The 21,664-nt window shown below is 36.2% G+C and overlaps 4 protein-coding genes and 2 non-coding genes across 7 annotated transcripts; 5 read left to right on the top strand and 1 right to left on the bottom strand.

The window, feature by feature from the left end:
* Positions 1-328: 328 nt before the first annotated feature.
* Positions 329-1,901, top strand: LOC147762330 (uncharacterized). Its single transcript, XM_087010789.1, has 3 exons — positions 329-625; positions 1,211-1,310; positions 1,770-1,901. The coding sequence occupies exons 1-3, from the start codon at positions 450-452 to the stop codon at positions 1,899-1,901; spliced, it is 408 nt and encodes a 135-aa protein (XP_086866915.1). The 5' UTR covers positions 329-449.
* A 68-nt stretch (positions 1,902-1,969) lies between these two features.
* On the top strand, positions 1,970-8,731 carry LOC106160976 (uncharacterized). Its single transcript, XM_024075308.2, has 4 exons — positions 1,970-2,309; positions 2,918-3,006; positions 3,390-3,516; positions 7,536-8,731. Exons 1-4 carry the CDS (start codon positions 2,112-2,114, stop codon positions 7,596-7,598), a joined length of 477 nt encoding a protein of 158 aa, XP_023931076.2. The 5' UTR covers positions 1,970-2,111; the 3' UTR covers positions 7,599-8,731.
* Positions 4,371-4,442, top strand: Trnah-gug (transfer RNA histidin (anticodon GUG)). The gene has a single exon. It is a non-coding gene; the product is annotated as a tRNA-His (tRNA).
* Trnah-gug (transfer RNA histidin (anticodon GUG)) lies at positions 5,889-5,960 on the top strand. The gene has a single exon. It is a non-coding gene; the product is annotated as a tRNA-His (tRNA).
* A 620-nt stretch (positions 8,732-9,351) lies between the features above and the next one.
* On the bottom strand, positions 9,352-13,488 carry LOC106153157 (anamorsin homolog). 2 transcript variants are annotated; one of them, XM_013526978.3, is made up of 7 exons: positions 13,302-13,488; positions 12,903-13,080; positions 12,046-12,272; positions 11,280-11,433; positions 10,745-10,888; positions 10,369-10,493; positions 9,352-9,972 (listed from the first exon to the last, which is right to left on the bottom strand). In XM_013526978.3, the coding sequence occupies exons 2-7, from the start codon at positions 13,060-13,062 to the stop codon at positions 9,859-9,861; spliced, it is 924 nt and encodes a 307-aa protein (XP_013382432.2). In that variant the 5' UTR covers positions 13,063-13,080; positions 13,302-13,488; the 3' UTR covers positions 9,352-9,858. The 2 variants fall into 2 exon arrangements, with proteins under 2 accessions (XP_013382432.2, XP_023931075.2); XM_024075307.2 differs by having other exon boundaries at positions 13,315-13,469.
* Positions 13,489-13,601: 113 nt separating this feature from the next.
* Positions 13,602-21,658, top strand: LOC106160975 (targeting protein for Xklp2 homolog). Its single transcript, XM_087011164.1, has 13 exons — positions 13,602-13,824; positions 14,154-14,487; positions 14,764-14,850; positions 15,113-15,295; positions 15,518-15,654; positions 16,209-16,357; positions 16,812-16,992; positions 17,231-17,372; positions 17,744-17,915; positions 18,406-18,579; positions 18,898-19,044; positions 19,578-19,689; positions 19,895-21,658. The coding sequence occupies exons 1-13, from the start codon at positions 13,734-13,736 to the stop codon at positions 20,173-20,175; spliced, it is 2,190 nt and encodes a 729-aa protein (XP_086867290.1). The 5' UTR covers positions 13,602-13,733; the 3' UTR covers positions 20,176-21,658.
* Positions 21,659-21,664: the final 6 nt, after the last annotated feature.

Raw genomic sequence — 21,664 nt, 5'->3', positions numbered from 1 at the left:
GTAGGAGTTCCACATCAAAAAATTGCATTACGAAGACTTTATTGCAATCAGCATCGTTAAACCAGAGCCTACTGACGACTACTCGAGTATTATTATCAAATTTGCAACCAGAGAATTGGATAAACACATTCTTTGCATCATAGTTGAATTTAACTACTAGTGAATAAGAATAAAGGAATATTAAAAGACATATATGGACAAATTTAAAACAAAATAACTAAAATGCAAGGTTAAAAATGAAATAAAAGTCTATCAGTCAATTTTGGAACTTGTATAGCATGGTATGATTCTGTGAACACAATTTAAAAGTAAACTTACCACTTATCAAACAAGCAAACTGTGATTTAGATATCAGTCTCAGTGATGTCTCTCTGTTATTATAGGACGTGATAACACAATCTTTAACTAGACTGGACACGGGTTTCAAATCACCCTGGTTTCAGCATATCATGGCGCTGTATAGAGAGGTCAGTGGGCAGTCACTCCTGGTACTGACCGCTGCTGTGACGCTTCTGTGGTCAGGTGTCTCCGGACAAAGCTGCCAGAAGACCGGACCCTGCAGTTGTCAGAATGACCAGGGAACACTGGACTTGACCCCTGTGTCGAACAGCGATGGGACTCCCCGGTCAGTAAATCGTGCTTTATCCAGAACATTTTATAGTTCATCTTCAATCAAACATTTTTAAAGATGAACTATCCCCCAGTCTTATGGTATTTAGCCTACCTGTGCTGTGAAAGCGAAAGTGAAGGTAACAGTGACTGACCCCTACTCTGACCTAAGATTTTTTTTTAATGGGAATGTTGTGTCTGTTTTATAACAAGAATGAAGCAGCTACTGTTTAATATCACTTGTAATCATGTATCATGTATCATGTATCCGAGTTCTAATTCAGTAGAAAATTACATAATCGCCCTGCATTAAGTCTTGGTCTAACAGTTAGAATTTACCAATAAACAGACGAGTCTAATGTTCTTTTGTAAAACAGGCATGTAGCCTATAGATTAAACTAAAAACTAAAAACGTTATATCCGTCTTTGACTGGGGTAAAAAAGTTAAACTGTAAAAGTGCATTATTATTATTATTATTATTATTATTATAAAAAAAGAACGCCGGGCAGGACCGTCCCATTTATGGTGTCCTATCTCTCATTCATTCATTGACTCATTCATTCATTTATCTTGTCTCTCATTCATTAATTCATTCCCCAGGTTCAGTTCAGTTGGCACCGATTCGTACACGTACAACTGGAATCCGTGCACAGACTTTGCTGGTAGTGACGGCCCCACCGGAGGCTGTACCAGCGTGGCGGTGAGTATTGGCAGTGAAGAGATTCTAGTCGCCCACCTGTGGGGTTGGGGGGTTGGAGGGCGGGGGCGGGGTGTGTGTTACAGTTCCAGCGTCTACAGCGCGGTGGTGACTTCTGGCATTCAGGTACCTGATTCCAGTCACCCATCTGTGTGTAGATGATGGAGTTCGGGTGGGGGTGGGGTGGGGTGGGTTTTGCGTTGTTGCACCAGCGCGTTTGTAAGTTTAAATCAGACTTAAAAAGGTCAGTGTGTTGTGATTCTATTTAAAAATAGAATCCCAAGCCCCCGCACCCTACACAAGTGGAAGAAAAGAAAAAAAATTCTTGGAAACTCTTTTTCATTGGAACATGCCGTCGGTTAAATGGTTACATGTTTTCAAATCAGACAAAGAAAAAAGGAAGGGTAAATTAATAAAAAAAACTCCATAACAAGTTGTTTTATAACTATATATGTATATTAGGCGTGTCAAGTGGACGTCTATAGTCAAGGGTATCCATTAGGCAGTCAGAACACCGCCGCCTTCAGCACAGCAGACGACCGCAAGCTACAACTAGTTTATACGGCGACTGACACAGCAGGCACGGCGAGGTAAAGTCAGTATGAATAAATAAATAAATAAATGATTGACTGGATGAGGGGATGGATGGACGATGAGTGAGAGAGTGAGCGAGTGAATGCATAGATGAATGAGTAGGTCTCATTAATTATCTTATTTTATTCAACTGTGAGGTAAAAGAAATAGGCATATTAATAGACGAGTGAAAGAAAAAGATTCATACTGACAAAATATGTAAATATACAAATGAATATATCTACAAATAAAAAAATCATTTTTTATCTGTTTATTCCATGTAACAATTTATTTATAAATTTATTTGAAAACAAATTAATTCACTTTCCTCCAACACCCAGGAAGGGGCATGTTAAACTGGTGTGTGACCAGAATAAAGAGGGCGACTTCACAGCGTCAGGGGAGGACACCAGCAACCCCACCAACTACGTGAGTATATATTGTCCTTGATCTTTTGTATACGATGTAAGCTATTTACGTCCTGCACTTTGTATGCGTATGCATTTAGAATAGGACTCAACATTACCCTCTACCAGATTAGTTATGTGCATTTTTCTTAAGCTACTTCTTCACTGAAGAGAATCGCATCATGAATTAGCCAAAAACATAACTGTGAATATCTAGAGAAAATTCAATCTGCGACCCTGGTAGAGGGTAGGGCTCAATGGTGACGCTGTTCCTATTTCGCCGAGTAGAGATCCACTCTTTCCGTCACTGTGTTTCTTCGAGAGCGTCACACACGCTGACTAGCTACATATGTATATCGCTATGGAGACTACAGTGGATTGCAACATTAAATTGATTGTTGACAGCCTAATCTTTTGCGTAGTGGAAACAGTGCAGACTACTTTGCTACTTTGATGTTGGACGAACAGGGAAATTAATTCCTGGTTTTTAGGCTAATTTATCAAACTCATAGAAGCTACCAGTGTGTCTAAAATATAGAATGGGTTATTTTTTTAAAAGATCCTGGTCTAGTTTTTTTTTTTTTTTAATTACGTGTCATTTTTATGTTAATCTTTTCGCTTTTCCTATAGTATATGACGCTGACGTCCAAATATGCTTGTTTCTCTGGAGCTCCGCTAGGCGGAGGCGGGTTAAGCGGCGGGACAATTCTTATTATCATGTAAGTAAATGTGAACACCATGCACTGGTAATGATCAGAATTACGGAGAATGATGTCTGTTGAATAATGCAAAATAATTTATTCCAGAGGCCATGATTATTAAGAAATGGGGTGCTTTATCTTCTATTTCATCATATTTTCGAAACATATCTTATTTCTTTTTATACTTATATGCGTGGGCTGACCGTTAGTAACCGTGTAACTGGATTAAAGAAAAGAAAAAACTGTCTCTCTGCTTCACCCTCCCGCCACTTAATTTATTTTATTTATTTATTTATTTGGTTGACCCTCACACACATACGAACCTCAACCCTCGGACCCACTTCTTTAGGGGGTCTGAGCTCAGACCGACTCTAATTTCACATTTTTCTTGTACTCTCCAGAGTCTTGGTCCTTGTGGTTGTATACCTTATAGCCGGTGTGGCGTATAACTACAAAGCAAAAGGAAAGTCTGGAGTAGAATTGCTTCCAAACGTGGAGTTCTGGAAATCGGTTCCATATTCTATACGGGTGAGTCGATACGTTTGTCAAAGTTAACACTTGCAGAGCAGGTGCGACAGCTATATCTTTTGTTTTACAGATTGGGAGCAGAGTAGTAAGACTAGTAAGAAAAGTGAACTGCGAGTTCCGTTCTTAATCTATTATGTTATTTTTTTGCCAAAATTTAAAGGTACATACGAACCGAGCATCGGTGGAGTGTGGATTCCCAGTAACACATGTAAACCACTTCTACTAGTTTCTTATACGACTCAAATAAATTCGACATGCCAAGGGATAAACTGAATAGATCACTCGATCAGCCATAAAAGAGCTTTAGACTGCTCCTTTCTTCAAATTTCTGGTCAGAAATTTAACCTACTTTCGTGACCTACTTTTCTTCCCCATTGACATACAGCATAGAATGCTAGCAGAAAAATCTGTTCAAACATCATTTTCGGGTAAAATTAAACATTGCCTTTTGGTAATTCTCTTAGTTATACTACTTGAAACTATATGCTGGCATTTTGGTAGTTTTTTGTGACAAAAAATTGACTTTGTATGCATCTTTAATATTTTTGAATCAATAAAAACCGAGAGTCACATACTGTCTAACACGTATGTCTACCTGCAATACTGGCTGTGATCGTATATTGGTTAACACTGTTTTTCTTTCTGTTACTGCTACTTTTTAAAATATTTTTCAATTAAGACGCATATATGTTTTACACATTGTAAATAATATAATAAGACTGGTGAGTAAAAGGACGCAGTGCACGTCCCGTTTGTTATATATCTTCTACGATTTTGCCAAGAATCAATAACTATACCACGCATCAAAGACGGGTTCACACGTGCTGTCGCAGTGGTCACTACCTGCAGTACAGGCCGTGATCGTATAGTGGTTAGTACTTCTCGTTGTGGCCGAGACAACCCAGGTTCGAATCCTGGTCGCGGCAGAGCTGTGGAATTCTGTCATGGCATGCAGGACTTCTTTTGTCTTTTTATTATCAAGGACATAGTTGCCCTCCGCCCAAGACTCCTTATTTACTGCCTTACATACATTGTTTTGGGTAATAGATAAATCTTCAGTGTTCCAATGACTAAATTAATTAACATTTACACGCATGTCATCTAAAGGGTAACGTCACAATTGCGATTTTGGGATAAAAACTGAAAAATCGTGTTCTCAAATTTCTCTTTTACCTGAGCACCCACGATCACCGTGTCATCGCAAATTTAATGACACCATTTAGTACTCAAAACCCCTGCTATATTACAATATCAACAACGAAATGTGGCATTAAGATAAATACTTATTAATCTATTGATCTAAATCATGCCAACAGAATCAGTAAATTTACATAAGCTATACCTATCGGCCACTTTTCCCGCAAGCTCTTATCAGTTCGGCAAATAAGAATACAGAAACGCCGTATATATATATATATATTTTTTTTTACAAATTGAGAAAAAAAGTAAGACTAGTGAAAAAAAGGACAGGTATAGTGAGCGGCCCGTAATTTTATGTGTTATTATTATGCCAAATTCTGGTACTTAAAAAGCTATAACAACCACGAATCAAAGTCGCGTTTACACGTGCCGTTGACTTTGTTTTCACCTGTAATACGGGCCTTGATCGTATAGTGGTTAGTACTTCTCGTTGTGGCCGAGACAACCCAGGGTCGAATCCTGGTCACGGCAGGGCTGTGGAATTCTGTCATGGCATGCAGGAGATCTTTTGTTGATTTTAGATAGGCCTACCGTGTAATCGTTACAAGAAGTTTTCTTCACAGCAACTACAATATCAAAAACGAAATGTGGCTATACGATAAATACTTACAAGGCTATTGTTCTAAATAATGCTAACAAAATTAGCAATGTTCTTAAGCACATACAAATCGGTCACTTTTCCTGACAGCTCTCGTCACGAGTCCGAGTTAGGCAAAAAAAAAAAAAAAAAAAAAAAAAAAAAAAAGAAAACGCTATCCCAGTTTTATGAATGCTGGAGAGAGCTACCCTATGGATAACAGTTGCACTTTCCATCGGATAAAATTGTTTTCCTCTGAACAATTATCCTAAGGAGAGCAACAATTTCTAGCCACTGGATAGCAATATCAGAAACAAAAAAGTATCTAGTGTTTAGAAAGAATTACTTAACCCACAGGATATCTGGCCACCCTCTGCATCACCTTATTTCTATTGCTGCTTCTTTTTTATATGGGCGCTTTTTATCTTACAAGGTGTAAACACAAGAGTAAGACTGGTTCAAAAGGGGATACAGTGCGTGCCCCGCCCGTAATACCTGTATAATTTTGATAAATCGTTTTTTTAAGGAATGAATAGAAACCACGTGCCAAAGCCAGGTTTACACGTGTTGTCAATTGATCGTACCTGCAGTACGGGCCGTGATCGTATAGTGGTTAGTACTTCTCGTTGTGGCCGAGACAACCCAGGTTCGAATCCTGGTCACGGCAGAGCTGTGGAAATCTGTCATGGCATGCAGGTTGACGTTTTACATTTTTTTGTCTTTTGATATAATTCTTTCAGTCACACTTGTCTTAACGGTATTGTAACCCTTTATTATCATCCAGATACAGAAAATGAGGTGTTTCCTGCATCTAATTATTAAATTATCTTTCTGCTGATTTAATACAATAAATAAACCTCGAAAAGATAAAATATCGAAATAGTGAAACATAAAATATTTCTCGTTGCAGTGTATAAGCATAGGCAAATCACAGCTTTAATCGTCAATTAAACACCCATATTTTGAGGTGAGATATCAATCGATACGGGGCTTAACTTCTTCATTGAACAAGATTTTATCAATTGGAAAAGTTAGCCACGAGTGTATGAGCTACAATCCCGTGTCGTCATTTTGCTTTAAATGTATTGGTTATGGATCGAGTTATGAGCCCCTAATTACTGATTTTCCTTAAACAAAGGCATTCTTTTGCTTTATCAACGATAAAATCTGAACTAAGACTTTTAAGAAAAATCGCTGGCAGTGTTTTGAAGTACTAAATTATGTCATTAAATTGGCATTGAAACAGTGATCGTGTTTGTTTAGGTAAAAGAGATATTTGAGGAAGCAATTTTTCGGTTTTTTCCCCTAAATCGCAATTGTGACGTCACCGTAAGATGACATACGTGTAAACGTTTTAAAATTAATTTAGTCACCGAAACAGAGAAGATTAATCTATTACCAAAAAGAATGTATGCAAGGCAGTAAAAAAAAGAGTTTTGGGCAAAGGGTGACAAATTGGTTGATTTCAAGTGAAAATAACCAGAATTACGCATTTGGGCACACAAGCCCGTCTTACCAAAATATGGGAAAATAGCCTCGATATCCCGCTGATAATTAAACCTACGTTGATGAACAACAGAACGGAACACAAAGCTTTGAATACACGCCCGGTATTAACAAATGAATAATGAATATTTAGTAATTGAAAAGGCAGAAATCGGGTGTCAAATGTTCGTTGTATAAAGCTATATGATGCCCATCTGAACAAGTCTTGTTTTCTGTTTACGTGCGTCTATATAGATGTGTGTAATGCATACGTATGTTTAAAACGAGATCCTGGATTACACAACAGCTGAAAGATAACCATAAATTTGCCAAAAAGCTATTATCCATCGTTGTAGCAATATTTAAATAACGTGGTATGTGCATCGGAGTTACATTACCTACGGAGGTAAAATCAAATAAAATGCAGTTGTTTTTTAAATAATCCGAGACTGAACTCGTTGCAATAACTTTCATTCTATTTTGCGCGTACTGTAACTCCCCAACACGTGTATAATTATATTTTAAAAACTAACAACAAAGAAAAGTGCATATCAATGCACAATCACCTTTTTGATACATGCTAACACGAGACTGCCTTTGACGTATTTTATATGCAATTTTTCATAGCTTTAGGTTTACATTTGTTCAGTTGGGTCAACCATAAATCTACACATTTTGAATACGGAAGACTTTTTGAATCGTACAGTGTTTTTATTGCCAAGTATTAATTTCACGTTTTGTTTTTTTTTCTTTTCAGGATGGCTTCAGGTTTGTTATGAGTGGATGTAGGGTTGAAAAAATGTATCAGACAATGTCATGAGAATCACAAGGGCTAGGTTCAGATCAAAGTCAAGAGTCAAAGGTTACCACCTTAAAGGTTGAACTCGTTTTCGCAGTGCCCTATGACGAAAGAAGACAATAACTGACAACGAAAGTGGAGTGGATATTTGACTCATTGTGAGATACATTCTCGTAAAGCTGTATATAGACCCAACCAGCGAGTTTATAAATGATTCAGCGATGATTTTATACATCATAATCCATGATAAGTGCTCGTTTTGCGCCGTGCTAATAAATCCAAAATACACCTTAAATATCTACCCTCTACCAGGGCCGCAGTTATTATTCTGTGGACATTTTTGCTGAGGCAGTAGAGATTAGCCATCTATTTAACCAGAGACATACCTCTTAATATCTAGTGAAAAATCAATCTGTGCTTCTGGTAGAGAGTATAAAATATCTATATAATATCACTGTTACCGTTTTCTCTCCAAAGAAGGCACATTCATTGCTGCAAACTTGTAGATGACATCGCTGGTTTTCCTTTTCCTATTTACCATTTCTTTCTCCTTTTTCACTGAGATGCAATTATTCTCAATTTGTTTCGCGAAGAGCATGATTTCAAGAGGTTTTGTGCATTTTGTATGTCGACGTTGAGAGTCACTTCGGTGTCACGTACTCCAAGCGTAGTGCAGTCTAAGTGCCCTCTTATATCAAGAGCTCCCGAGATAGTACACAAAATTGCAGGGTAACAGACTATTAACGCACCCTGTAATCAGAGAGTACAGTCTCAGGCTTCGTGAGACAATTTAATTTTCATTTGTCTTATTGATAGCATATTTTAAACGCCTGTCAACTTCCAAACAAAATCACACAAAATATGGCAAAACTAACCAATTTAAAACTGAATTGATTGTTGTTAAATTTTTGATAAATTATTTTTCTAAAGCGACTTTTCCTGTAATAAATGTGAAAATAATATTCTCTGCACAAATACATTTATTAACATAGAAATATTTAAACGACTGAATAAATAACTCCATTCATCTTAAATGTTTATATTGAATTTGAGTTAAATTCTTTTCAGTATAAACTATGTCTGGAAATTACTGGAATTTCCTCTTTTCAACAAAGAAATAAAACAATGATCATGTTCTATCAGGAACTTTTTTTTTTAACTCGGTACAAGATATTGTTGTCCACTAGGTACTTTAGTCCGATCCGCATTACTTTGTATAGGTGACATTCGTCCCAGGTACGTCCCATATACCCAGTCTTATACTTCCAGCTAACCCTAACCTAGCACTACCATTCCTGTCACACATGGTAATAACATTGGTCCGTTGATAGTAGAATATTCAGAAGACCTCCAGGGGCGGATCCAGAGATATTTTCTGACAGTCTTCCAAATTATCTTAGTTGATCCATCCTCCATTTTTGACCGTCTTCCGACAGTAAAAATTAGATACCTGTCAATGTAAACTTGAAAATCTGACCGTCTTCCAGAAGACAGCCTCAATCCGCCCCTGACCTCAGGAAAATTTATTTAACATCATTCAGCTTCCAATCATATCAACATCTCTATTTAACAAAATTAGCTTATCAAACTTATTCTACGAAGGAAAAGATTAGTTTTTTTTACAATTAAAAAATTAAAATTTGGTTATCTGTCTTGACACTTTAAAAACGTGTTGTCCCACCCCCCTCTGTATGGAAACTGCTCTCTCCCTTTCTCCCCCCCCCCCCCACCTCTCTATCTCTCTCTCTCAAATAAATAATCATTAGGCTACCTGTTAAACATAAATATCCAGCACTCTCTCTTTTATTCCTCTCATACCTACCGCCGTGTTGTAATGGCTACAACTTAAGCTTGAAAAACTGTCATATAAATAGCACTTATTATCAAATGATATATAACAATGAAATCAAGTATGGAACGCTTTGCTTTCATTGGTCACTGCTTTCAGAAGTGGCAGTCATTTTTAGTTAAAAAGAGTTAATAACACAAGAGCAGTAATAGCAGAAGTGTGTCATACTCATTCCTTTTTTATGGTTTTTAGTTCAAATGAGACAATGATATGAGAGCTGCAATAGCAGAAAGCCCTGCACGTCCAGGTGCCCGTAACTCGAAAGCATCGCACATTACGACTGAGCGCAAGCGTCTGGATTCCATAACTCTCCCATACTCGCCCTATATAATACATTGTAGCCTCTATGTGATATCACTATTCGCAATACGCGATGCTTTCGAGATACGGGGCACTGTTCTCATATCTCATTCAGTGGCGGTTAGTTAAAGATCAAGCATCAGCCTTCAATTGCCTGTTTGATAGTTCAATCTTTTCTCCTGGTTTAAAAGCTGGCATCCCAAGATAGGGGCAGCTGGCACACCTGAAGGCATCTCCAAGGTAACACTGAAACACGAGGATTAACAATTAATCATTCCACTAAATATTAAGTCTGTCTTAAATATATTATCAGTATAATTACATTAATTACAGTATAATTACATTAATTCAAAAAATTATTAAACACCTCTTTTTTCACTCTTATCACACACAAATGCACGCAAGAATGTAAAAATGTATTCACACACACTCTAGAGATTACTGTGTTACTGAGTGAAAAAAATTCAGATTTTAATATTGCATTTTGCAAACAGTAAATATATTCCAATATCTGGTGTTATCATTTTAAGTTTCTAAAATAAAATAAATGGAGAGAAAGAGAGAGAGAGAAAAAGAGAAAGATCCATATTTATCAAGAAAATACCATTTTTCAGATATAAATACTAATCACTGAGTACTCACACTTCCACAAGCTGAGGTAGCAGCTTTCTGTTTTGGAGCTTTCTGCTCTGGTCCACCCTCTGCCAGTTCTTCAGCTAAGCCACAGGTGCAGTTCTTACAAGCCTTCTTCCTAGCGGGACCACAGGCTGAATAATAATAATAAGAAGAAGAAAGTAACTAATTAATTAAAAATAATAATAATGATCTATGCTGCTCCTTTTCAAAATTTGTTGTTGACTGAAGAAAAATAAATTACTTCATTCTATCCCTGTTATCAATTTTGGTTTTCATTTCTAAAATCTGTACTAAATTCAGAACAATTACTTTTCTCAATTTTCAAAATGGAAATATTTTATCATAAAAAAAAAGCATCATTTTCAACTATCTAATTAGGCACCTTTCAGAGAATCTGCATCAGGCTTTTTAAGATCATCTTCATCTAGCAGGTCATCATCATCTACCAGTTCTATGTCACCATCTAACATGTCATTAGCTGATAACGTCCACACTTTGGCAGCACTGGGGTCCACCTTGGGCTTGTCTGGAACACACATTTACAATTCATAACAGGATTTTCATGTTAAAACTGATCAAAAATATAAATGCCCCATGCAGTACTTTAAACATTTATCAGCTTTATGGGTTATATATGTATATATTAAATCAAAAAATGAATTTTGTTGTTCATTATGCTAGATTACTTTCTGTACTGTTTGTAGCTTCAGATAAATGTCAGTAGCCCATTACATGTTGCATAAATAATTCACATGGGGAAATTACATTTTTGCTCAGTGTAGTAAAGCTCAAATTTTAATTAAAATTACTTCATTTCAACACTAAAAAAATTTTTTTAAATCATCAAAGTCATACATTTCACAGGTATTCTTCTAACAATAAAAATTAAATGAATACCAGCAATTTTTGATCTGTACCTGTTTTTTTAGCAAAAGATAGTTTGAGTTGGGAGGCTGCACCCACTTCATAGGCGGGCTTAGACCCCTGTATTTGAACCAGACAGACGTCGCCAGCACCAAGGAGAGAGTTTAACTGGGACTTGTCATCATCTGTTAGACTGACCACTTCCGGCTGGAATGAATTAAAACCACATCCATATTATAATAATAATAATAATAATAATAATAATAATAATAATAATAATAATAACACTGCGAGAATTCTATGCAAATTGCTTAAGTTGTTGACACAAAAGATCATGCCTAAGTTTTTACCACTACACAATATGAATTGTGACTTAACAATATAAATAATAATAATTTATTTAGGACATTATAACACAGTACATGTCATAAAATCTGAATGTCCCTTACAACATAAGAAAGAAATCAGGAAAAAAATGTTTTTGTTCGTTTTACACAGATACATAGAAAACTGTTTTCAGAGACAGAGACAATAGTGTCATTTCTTTTCAATGTTGTAAATGGGAAATTGCACATGGCATTTTGCTTTTCCAACACATGCATTTAATTGTTTTTCAGAGGCTCATGTAGTCAAATCATGATCACAGTCTTTTTATCTGAAAGTTTCATCAAAATGCAAATTGTTGCACACTCTCAATATCTATGAATTGACTTTTCATTAGATTATCTTGATATAATAGGAAATAACTTGTCAAACATTTACCAAGTCATTTAGTGAAACACTCATGTACAAGCAAAAACACAAGCACATAAACACTACCTCTGAAATATTTACAAATCCTGCCAATTTTAAAGCCGACATCAGTTTCTTTGGTGTCCGAAGCTTTGAGGAATTTTCTGTGTTTGTCACTGGTTCTCTCAACACAAATGTTCCATTTGGTTTTAAAATTTTGGCTATTTCTGATGTGACTTCAGCACTGTGGACATAGGCAGCAGGACTGACAGCACCAGACAATACCGTGTCAAATGTGGATGCTTGGTGATTGGCTGAAATTTAAAAAAAAAAATTATTCATAAACTAGCTTACTGAAAAATGTTCATCAACTCCGTATGTGTATGATATAATGAGAAGAAGTTTTCTGCACAAAAGCAAAGGAAACCTTAAACACCTTAGGTCAATCATTTCAATATCTGCATGCATCATATGGATTCATCAACATGATTTGAACAAACATAAGTAGCCTTGGTAACTGGTAGACTTTATTCAGACATAAATGATACCACCTAAATGAAAGCCAACAATGTGAAAGTCAAATATACTTCTTATGTAGGCCAATTTATCTTATTCACTTAAAAAAATGGTACATGACATCAAAATTATCTTACATTTTCTATGTGCAAATATTGGTTTATCTTGGGCATTTGGTAAAGAAATGGAAGCTCAGAAACTATATGTTTCAACATATATCTAACAGACATAAACCTAGGTTTAAGAAAAAAAAAAAAACTCTGAACATTTATCATGGGACCCAACACCTAACCTTGACGAATCTCAGGAACCATCAGAATTGAATTAAAAAACAAACTCTGCTTTTTTGCAGAAAAAGCTCATGTCTGATCTAGGATGTTAACAATATAAATGTAGACCTCTAAGCCTGTACACAAACTGAAACTTACACAACATCAACCTTTCTGTATGTTCCACCTGAACCTTGCCTCCTTGTCCCACCACATCCTGTAGCTGTGTCACTGCTTCTTGCAGTGTGGCTGGGGAATTACTGCTGCCCCACAACAACAGAACATGATCGTCTTTCTTCACACTTTGGTTAAAATCCATACTTACAGTATAGAATTACTGAAATAATAAATACAAACCTGCATTATTCACCTCATATACAAAATTACTTTTTTAATATGTAAAAAGATAAAAAAAAAAGACTTTTAAATACCCACTAATCGCAACTTCAATATATTCCCACTATCTCCTATAATTGAACAATAAAAATTGATTTAGAGCCAAATATAGAAGAAGACTGAAGTTACTGTTGTATTTTAGGTTCACAACAACAAACTTACCAGTAACACGCACTTATCTTTATGACTTGCACCTTCAGACGTTTAGGTCACCAAAAATAGGCAACGACCTTGAATGACCTACTTATATAGGAAATGGATAGTTTTAACCATAAGAATTTTCACATGACCAAGTAATTTAGCATAAGGTCAGAATTGACACATATCTTCATATCTGAAGCGAAGAAACTTTATTATAATCGTATAAATTTAAGTGACGGATTTTACCGGACAATGTCGAGTTTTGTCAACCAATCAAAGCCTTGTTTTCAGCCTTGCAAATCATTGAAACTATCGCTCCCATTGGTTGATACTCAAACCTGCAACAGCGGCGATTTGAAATTGTTGTTAGAGTGAAGCAAGTTTTCCTCAGGACAGCACACCTAACTCTTTTTGTTTTAAAAAGGATAAATAGGCTACAGGTAAAGCATTACAATGGACGAAGATCTTTGGGAATTTGAAGCTCCGCAATTCGTTGATTTCAGCGCACCCATCCCGATGGATGATAATGCGGATGAATGGTTTGGTGAGTATCGTTTTAAATTCGCCAAGATACATAGTTTTGTTTATGGTATCTCAGTCAAAGGTTAACAAGAATGAGTTTAGTTCAGTACATCAACCAGATGGTAACAATGCATAAACTTATTTTAATCGACTCACCTCATGAGTAAAAGGAAAAATTTCAGCTGAACTGTGCTATGATCTCTATACACAGTCGTTCATAACACAGACTATTTTTATTAATTGTCATTTTTCTTAAGGTTGTTGTCAAAATCATCCTTAGTTACAGTGATATTGATAAAAAGAGACAAATTGTTTGATTTTGTTCTTGAAATTATTTTATTTTCCTTGTAGATTGTGTTAATGAAGAGCGTGAAAAAAGCCTGCCGTCCAGTAGAAGCAACTCCAGGCTGGCGCAAACACCAAAATCAGAGGGGAAAAGAAAATCTGAAAGACAAATTCTTAAAAGTTTGCAAAACAGCAAACAAGTTCATTCCTCTCCAAAGACAACCCCAAGAAGGGAACCACGAGCCAGCTTAAAGTCTGAAGAAAAACAGGGTGATCAAAAAGATTTAGACAGTAAAACAGAGGCAACTGCTGAGACAAAGTTAAAAGTTCCATCAAACCTTGTGACTTCCCTCTCAGCATGGAATGATGCAAAACCTAAGCATGGTGGTAGATCTAATAGGTAAATGTTTTCAGATTTCTTAAGGGGAAAACATTTTCATCTTTAATCCTGGCTGCAGTAGCAGATTCAGACTTTCAAGAGGTGTTGTACAAAGAGATGAGATGTTGTCATACTTGCCTCTTCTTTTCTTCTTGGGAAGGTTAGACTTTGGAAAAGCTTGTCCTTTTTGTGATGGGGAGCCGAAGGGGGGATAACTACTTCAATATGAAGATTGTGTATAATTCATTGTGTATAACATTTTGTCTGTTATATGTTCATGAAATTCTATCCCTCCAGTTGCAGTCGCTCAATACGTGCAGCCAGACAGAGCAGGTCACCAGCATTGCGACGAACACCAAGAGCACCCAGGGCTGCATCAGTTGGGTAAGAAAAGGAAAAATTGGTATTTTATTTCTTACATTACTGCAGAATTATGGGTCCCTGATAATAACTTCTATAAAATAAATTATCCTGTCATTGTATGATATTTTTGATGTTTTTATGACCTGGTGACTTGGGAATGTTTTCAGAAGGTTCTAAAATGACAGTTTTTTATTCCAAATGTTTCCTAAAAAGGGGTTAAAATTTTTGTGAGCCTGTTCGAAGATGGCTTTCTTACTTAGTATGTTTTTTTTTTCTTCTACAGAACTCCGGCAGCTAAGAAGAGGCGCATGGTCAACAGCAGTCACAACAGCAGTCACAACAGCAGCACCCACAGTCTGTCCTCAGCCAGAGGCAGGAGTCGGGAGGCCAACAATAAAAATGTGGCTGTCCCAGTTATAAAAGGACCACCCAAACTCACCATCCCCAATACACCTAGCTTTATGAGGTATGACTGAAATAGGGACTCTTTTCCCAATTTTTTATTATTTTTTTTTAATTGAACAATATGACAGCCCTTACTATGTGATGCCCTAACATATTTTAGTTCTAATTTGTAATGATTCACCCTGCAATATATATTGTTGTACTTCTGAGACTTTTTGAACAGGTGTTTTGTACTTGTATGAATATGACAGTAAAATTTTATGATTTTTTTTCACTCACTCAGGAGGAGTGCACACAAAACAGCTGATATTAAAAGTACGGAAGACTTGGAAATGGAAAGAATTAATGAAATGAGACATCAGCTGGCTGAAAAGAAAAAAATGGCTCAAGCTTCATACAAGCAGGCACAAGCATCCCAGGGTAAAATTCTATATTTTTATGTATTAACTTGCCATTTATTAATTTATTTTCATAAATAATAATTTAACTTTCAGCCTCAGAGATAACTAATGTGGTGGAAGTCTCGTTTAATTAATATGTTTTCTCCCTTTGCATATTTGTTGATATAAGTAGAGTTTCAGGACAGGAAAATAAATAATTTAGCCATATTCTGTGATAAAATAAAGTTTAAGGCCACAGAGAAAATGGTGATAAAAGCAAACGATGTATATGGAATGATGGGTTAGTCATATCCTGCCATCCATTAATCTTAAACAGTGTTTTTAGTTTATTTAATTATTTATTTAAATTATCAAACAGCATATCCTAGAACACTTTCAGACATGAGATTTTTCTGCGAAAACGCGGAATTCTGCATTTTTAGAATCAATTCCTAAGACGGCCCCTGGCCCCGGTTGGTTAGGTGTGGGGTCCCATGATAAATGTTTTTTTTTTTTTTTTTTTTTTTTTTTTTTTTTTTTTTTTTTTTTTTTTTAAAGCCTATGCTCATGTCTGCTTCTTGGATTCCTCCCCAGGTTACACTGTGCCTCACTCCAAGGTGGAGCTGACCAGACCTATGGAGTTTCACTTTGAGACTGACAGCCGGGTGAAGGTCCACTCCATGGAGACCAGGCAGGACAAGCAAGACTTCCAGTCTGGACTCCGCCATTACAGCCAGCCCAATGTAAGTGCTGCTACAGTTCACAGATAAAGTTCAAATACCAATCAGTTTTTTAATATAAACCTAGCTGATAGCTTTGAAATATTATCTGTGGCAGTTGCCATAGTGCTTTTGTCCCTTGGTTTATGTTGGCAAAAATGGTCAGTCTTTTTGCATTGCATTATTATTATCTTTAGAGGAGTATCAGAAAATCTCAGTTCAGCTCATCTGTGCCAAAAATAAAAGCTTATTGAGATGGTTCAACTTGATTCTTGTTGTGCTGAGATATGAATATTTGCATCTGTCAACAACTTTGTCTTTCTCTTTGACCCAGTTCAAGGTGTATCTTAGAGAAAAATTGAAATGCCCTTGACTTATGCTTTATGTTTTTGGGTGCTTAAGTCAGTAACGAAACTCTTACCTCAAAAGAGTGAAGATTGTTTTGTGGCTATTTATTCATGGCACCTCGCATTCACAGGCAAAAGCACACAAAGGCATCACCATCCCAAAGCCGTTCAGTCTCTCTGACAACCGTAAGAGGAAGCTGAGCAAGGACGGGAATGGTGATAAACAGGAAGGTCACAAGTTTACCTCGGTGGCGGAGAAAGTCATTCAGTTTCAGAGCAAGACCCCAGACAGATTCAGAAACAAGAGCAAAGGTAATAGAGTGAAATCTTTTAGGGACCCTTTTGGATGAGGATTTCTTGTAACCAAAAATTAACTTGAATTGTGAGATTGAAAACTTGGCGTGTTTATCTGTTAAATTGATTGTACTCAGTGAGAGTCCCTGCAGAGTTGGATTGATCTAAGGTTCTATGCAGAATGATTGTTTTAATGGGAATGAGCTGCTGAGATAATGGATTAAAAGTCGTAGCTGAGAGGTGTGTTTTATTCCAGAGCCTGCCCCAACCCAGAAGAAGGGTTCTCCCAGACTTACTGTCCCTAAGACTCCACAGTTTGAAACAAAGAGCCGAAAGAGGCCCGTATCTGCCATAAGCAAACAAGAGATAGAAGAGAAGGAAGTGGAGGAAATGAAACAGTAAGTGTTCTGTAAATAAATGTGTCCTTTTTAAAGTTTTGCGACACTGCTGCATTTTCCACTTTGTTCAGGTATGGGTATTTTGTTCCTGCTTTTGAGATTGTTTTCTTATTTACTTGTATAACTGTTTACTTGTTATTTGTGTAACTAAGAGGTCAGAAAGTTTGTATATTAAGGTAAAATGTTCTGAAAGGAGAAATTTTAACATTTGTTGTTCCTTGTTTAAGGGTTATATTGAATAAAAGTTTGATATTCTTGAACACCATTAGTGTGAAAAAACCTACAAAGACAAATGCTGAAGGAATAATAGCATACATCATTTATCGAAGGACTGTTATATAATGCTGAGTTAATCTTCATGCTATTTGCAGGCATGTATTTAAGGCAACCAAATTGGACCACAGGATTTTCACCAACCCCAGCATGGGAGTGAAGAAGGTGGCCTCCAAGAATCTCACAGAGCCCAAGCCCTTTGATTTTGAGACAGATCGCAGGCTGCAGGAGATGAAAAACAGAAGCAGAGATGAGAAAGAGGAGGAAAAGGTGAGTTCAATGGAATTTTATTTTTTTATTACCGAGAATTGATTGTCATTGGCCATATATATATCATATTTGTTAAAAGTGTAACTGCTCAATTGTTTTCTTGGCAAAATTGGTTTTTATAAAAAAAATGTCACTTATTTTAAATTTACCCAAATTTAAGAGAAATTTAAGCTGCAAAAATTAAAGAAATGTGAGCATTATCTCAATGGTAAGCAACAAACTACTTCATAAATATTAAATTAAATTGATAATAATTTCATTAAGTTGAATATAAACTAATATATACATTTTTTGGCACATCTTTCAAATTTTCCATCCTGATTCTATTTGGTTAGAGAAGGGGAGAGCTCAGAGAGAGATATAGCATCAGGGCGAGTGAGACATCTGTTGTGAGGAACCTATTAATTGAGTTATTTAATTAGTTTTTTTAACTAAAGAAAGGTGTGCCGAGATACATTATTTAACACGCATTCTTCTATGGGATTTCCAGCATGAGGAGGTCTTCAAGGCACGCCCCCTCCCACACACGGGCCTTGTCTTCCAGCCCAAGTTGAACCACGAGGCCACCCAGCCTCAGCCCTTCCCCAGTGTGGAGTGTCATACACAAGAGATGTTGACAAGAAAGGAGCAGAAGCTTAATAAAGTTTTGGTAGAAGAGAGAAAGGTGAGATGAAGCATGAGGCTTTGCGGCATCTGGGTAAGAACTAGTCAATCCCAGTACTTTGGCAGACCCCATTGGTGAAATTATGCATGTCCTATCTTCAAACATTGATTTAGGACAATTTTTCCATACCAAGCTTGGAAAATGGCCCAAAACACCTCGTGCTGTATTTCCCAAATAAATTGTTGGCAGTATTTAAGAAAATTTGAACATTAAGAATATGGGTTCAAAACAACTAAATAACAATAAAAAAGTTGGCCTTTTATAATTTTTAAACGTGTTACCGATTTTGGTGAACATCTCATGTACTTTCCCCCCTAGGCCCGAGAGTTCCAGGCACAGCCGCTCCCGTCAAGCTCCCCAAAAGGAATTCCATCCAAAAATCCAGTGATTATCACGGAGCCTCAGCCCTTCAAACTGGAAATCGACCAGCGAGGAGCCAAAAGGGCCGAGGAATGGGCACAGCAGGTAGAGACAGGGCGGATTGGTTTCTTTAAGGCTGTCTTCCTTGTGGGTCTTTCATTTTTACCACAAGGCAGCTTAAAAGTAGATTTGGTGACTTGGTAATATAAAATTGTTCAGTTTAACCATAATTGATGTATTATTTGGTGTCCTCTTAAAGAAACACAAATTAATGAAAGTATTTCTCTACCCATGCCATTGCTAGCTGAGTCATAAGATAAAAATACAACTCCATAATTTATAAATTTACAAAATCATATATTTATTAAAATCATAATTATATTAATAATTTTTCATTGTTGTGGTTGATGGTGGTCTTTTAATTATCTTTTATAAGCACAAAAAAAATGCATAGGGTGTTTTTCCTCTTAGGAAGCTTAATACACTGTGTTTTTTCTTTCTGTATTATTTTTTTTCTAGTGCATTATTGATGAAACAAGCCAGCATTCATAAATCATACACAGCTAGCTTCACAGTTTTAGGTTGTTATGTAAGATATCACTTACTTAATTTAATTGTTATATTTTTACCCATGTCAGGTGCAGGAAAGTTTGAAGCAAGAGAGAGCAGCTAAGATCTTCAAAGCCAAACCAAGCAAGGTACTGCACGAGGCCCCATTTGTACCAAAAAAATCCAACAAAGCTCTCACAGGTAAGTGGGCTCTGATGGACTCTGTCAGGGTTGTGGTCTTTCTATACTTTTGGCTGAGAATGGATTTTTTTTAAATTAATTTATTTTTTTTTATGATGTAATAGTCTAGAAGTCAAATTTTTCATATTATGACGAAAATTGGTGCGCGTAGGATATCATCCATAAAAAAAAAGTGTGGCCTAATGGAATGTTTAATACCTTCCAGACGTCAGTAATATAGAACTGTACACTGAACGAAGGGCTGAAGAACGACAGGGGTTCGAGATGCATAAAAAGGAGAAGGAAATAGAAATAGCCCTTATCCAGAAAATGAGGGAGCGAGAAAGGGAGGAAGAAGAGAAGGCTGAAATTGCCAGACTTCGTAAAGAGATGGTCCACAAGCCAAACCCTGTGCGGAAGTATAACACCGTTGAGGTTATGCCCAGCGATAAGCCCCTCACGGAACCCAAGACACCGCGATTCTCAAAGCGGACGCGCAAGGTGTAATTTTTCCTTGAGGCTGACCATGTGTGTTTGGCAGAATGGTTATCGACCAATACCTCCTTGACTGGCTGTATTACAATTAGAACTGTTAAAATTCAGTTCATATTTGCTTGAAAGGAGGACTAGGATGTGAAAAATCTGTTTTTGGTCAAAATCTTGTTTATGGTCATATGCGAACATTTATCTAATTATCTTGACTGTTTGGGATATTTGATAGGAAAGTGAGGAGTGGCTGTGAAAAAGAGTGAAAGGGGTGCGTTGGAATGAATACAGTTCTTATGTTAATGAGTTAGTGGATTATGAAATAATATTATGTTTGGCAGAAGAAAATGAAGATGTTCAATATTTATTTATTTTTTAGATTTACCTGCACTGTTACGTCTTCAGTTAAACATATTGATTGTACATTGTGTTCAAGTTTACTTATATAACCATTGTTGAATGTAACTTTATCATTTCATTTGATATCCAGTAATGATCTTTTTTTTTTCTGTCACATAGCTGCTCTTTCTTTTATGATGAAAGAAAGGGTATAGGTGTTAACAGGGGTAAATAGCACTTAACCCTAGTACAATATTCCTGCCTCTACCACCCTGCCCCAATTTCCCTGAACTAGAATAATGTAGTGTTTTGTTTTCTTCCAAAAACCAGTTTTTTTTTTTTTTTTTTTTTTTCTTCATAAATAGTTTGACTAGCAAATTTATGCAGTAAAAGGCACTATTTTGGATGGTAGGCCATACAAGGTTACTAAAGTGAACATGATGTCATTTTCTTGAGCCAATTTTTACATAAGTGGTTTTAGTGTTTATTTTATTCTGACTTCATTGTAGAAATGTATTAAGTTTTGTTTGGCGACTACTTAGTTTCACCTCCATCATAATAACTCAAATTTCACACACATTACAGTATAATTTCTGTTCAATATTCATCAACATCATTCATCAACGTAAGGTACTAAATGAACTTTAAGAGGTGGTCGTCTTTTTATTACATTTTTGAATATAATTTTGGGAATCGTCTACTAAATATCAGTTTAGTGTAACCGAGTATATTAAGTATATCAAATGCTTGGTCAGGTTGATGTAATGCTTCATTTTCCCTTTGCTTTTCATAAATGCATAGACCCAGATTTACAAAAAAATTAAGTCGTCTTCAGGTGTCACTCTACTAACATTATTCAGGTATTGTCAACATTATTCTCTACTAGGCAATACAATTGATCCAGTTTTGTTCTTGTGTAATGAACAACGTATGTTAATTAGTTAAACCCAGTTAAAACCAATGTGACTACGGTTCTGGCGTCTGAAGTCTTTTCAGCCTTTTACATTGAATGTCTTCAGTAAGAATTTTAGAATACTTTTATCGAAGAGTATTTTAGAACGAATATGCAGATAGTGGAAAAATTCGTTTTATAAAAAGGAATTGTAAATATGTTATAGCAGCATCGTCGTGGATGGTGAAAATAAATTGATATTGGATTATTTTATTTTGA

This window comes from Lingula anatina, chromosome 4 (assembly GCF_051362555.1).
Source record: "Lingula anatina isolate TDL-2025a chromosome 4, LinAna3.0, whole genome shotgun sequence".
Lineage (NCBI taxonomy): Eukaryota > Metazoa > Brachiopoda > Lingulata > Lingulida > Lingulidae > Lingula > Lingula anatina.
Note: the sequence above shows the minus strand (reverse complement) of the source record. Positions and strands in the feature narration are given on the sequence as shown.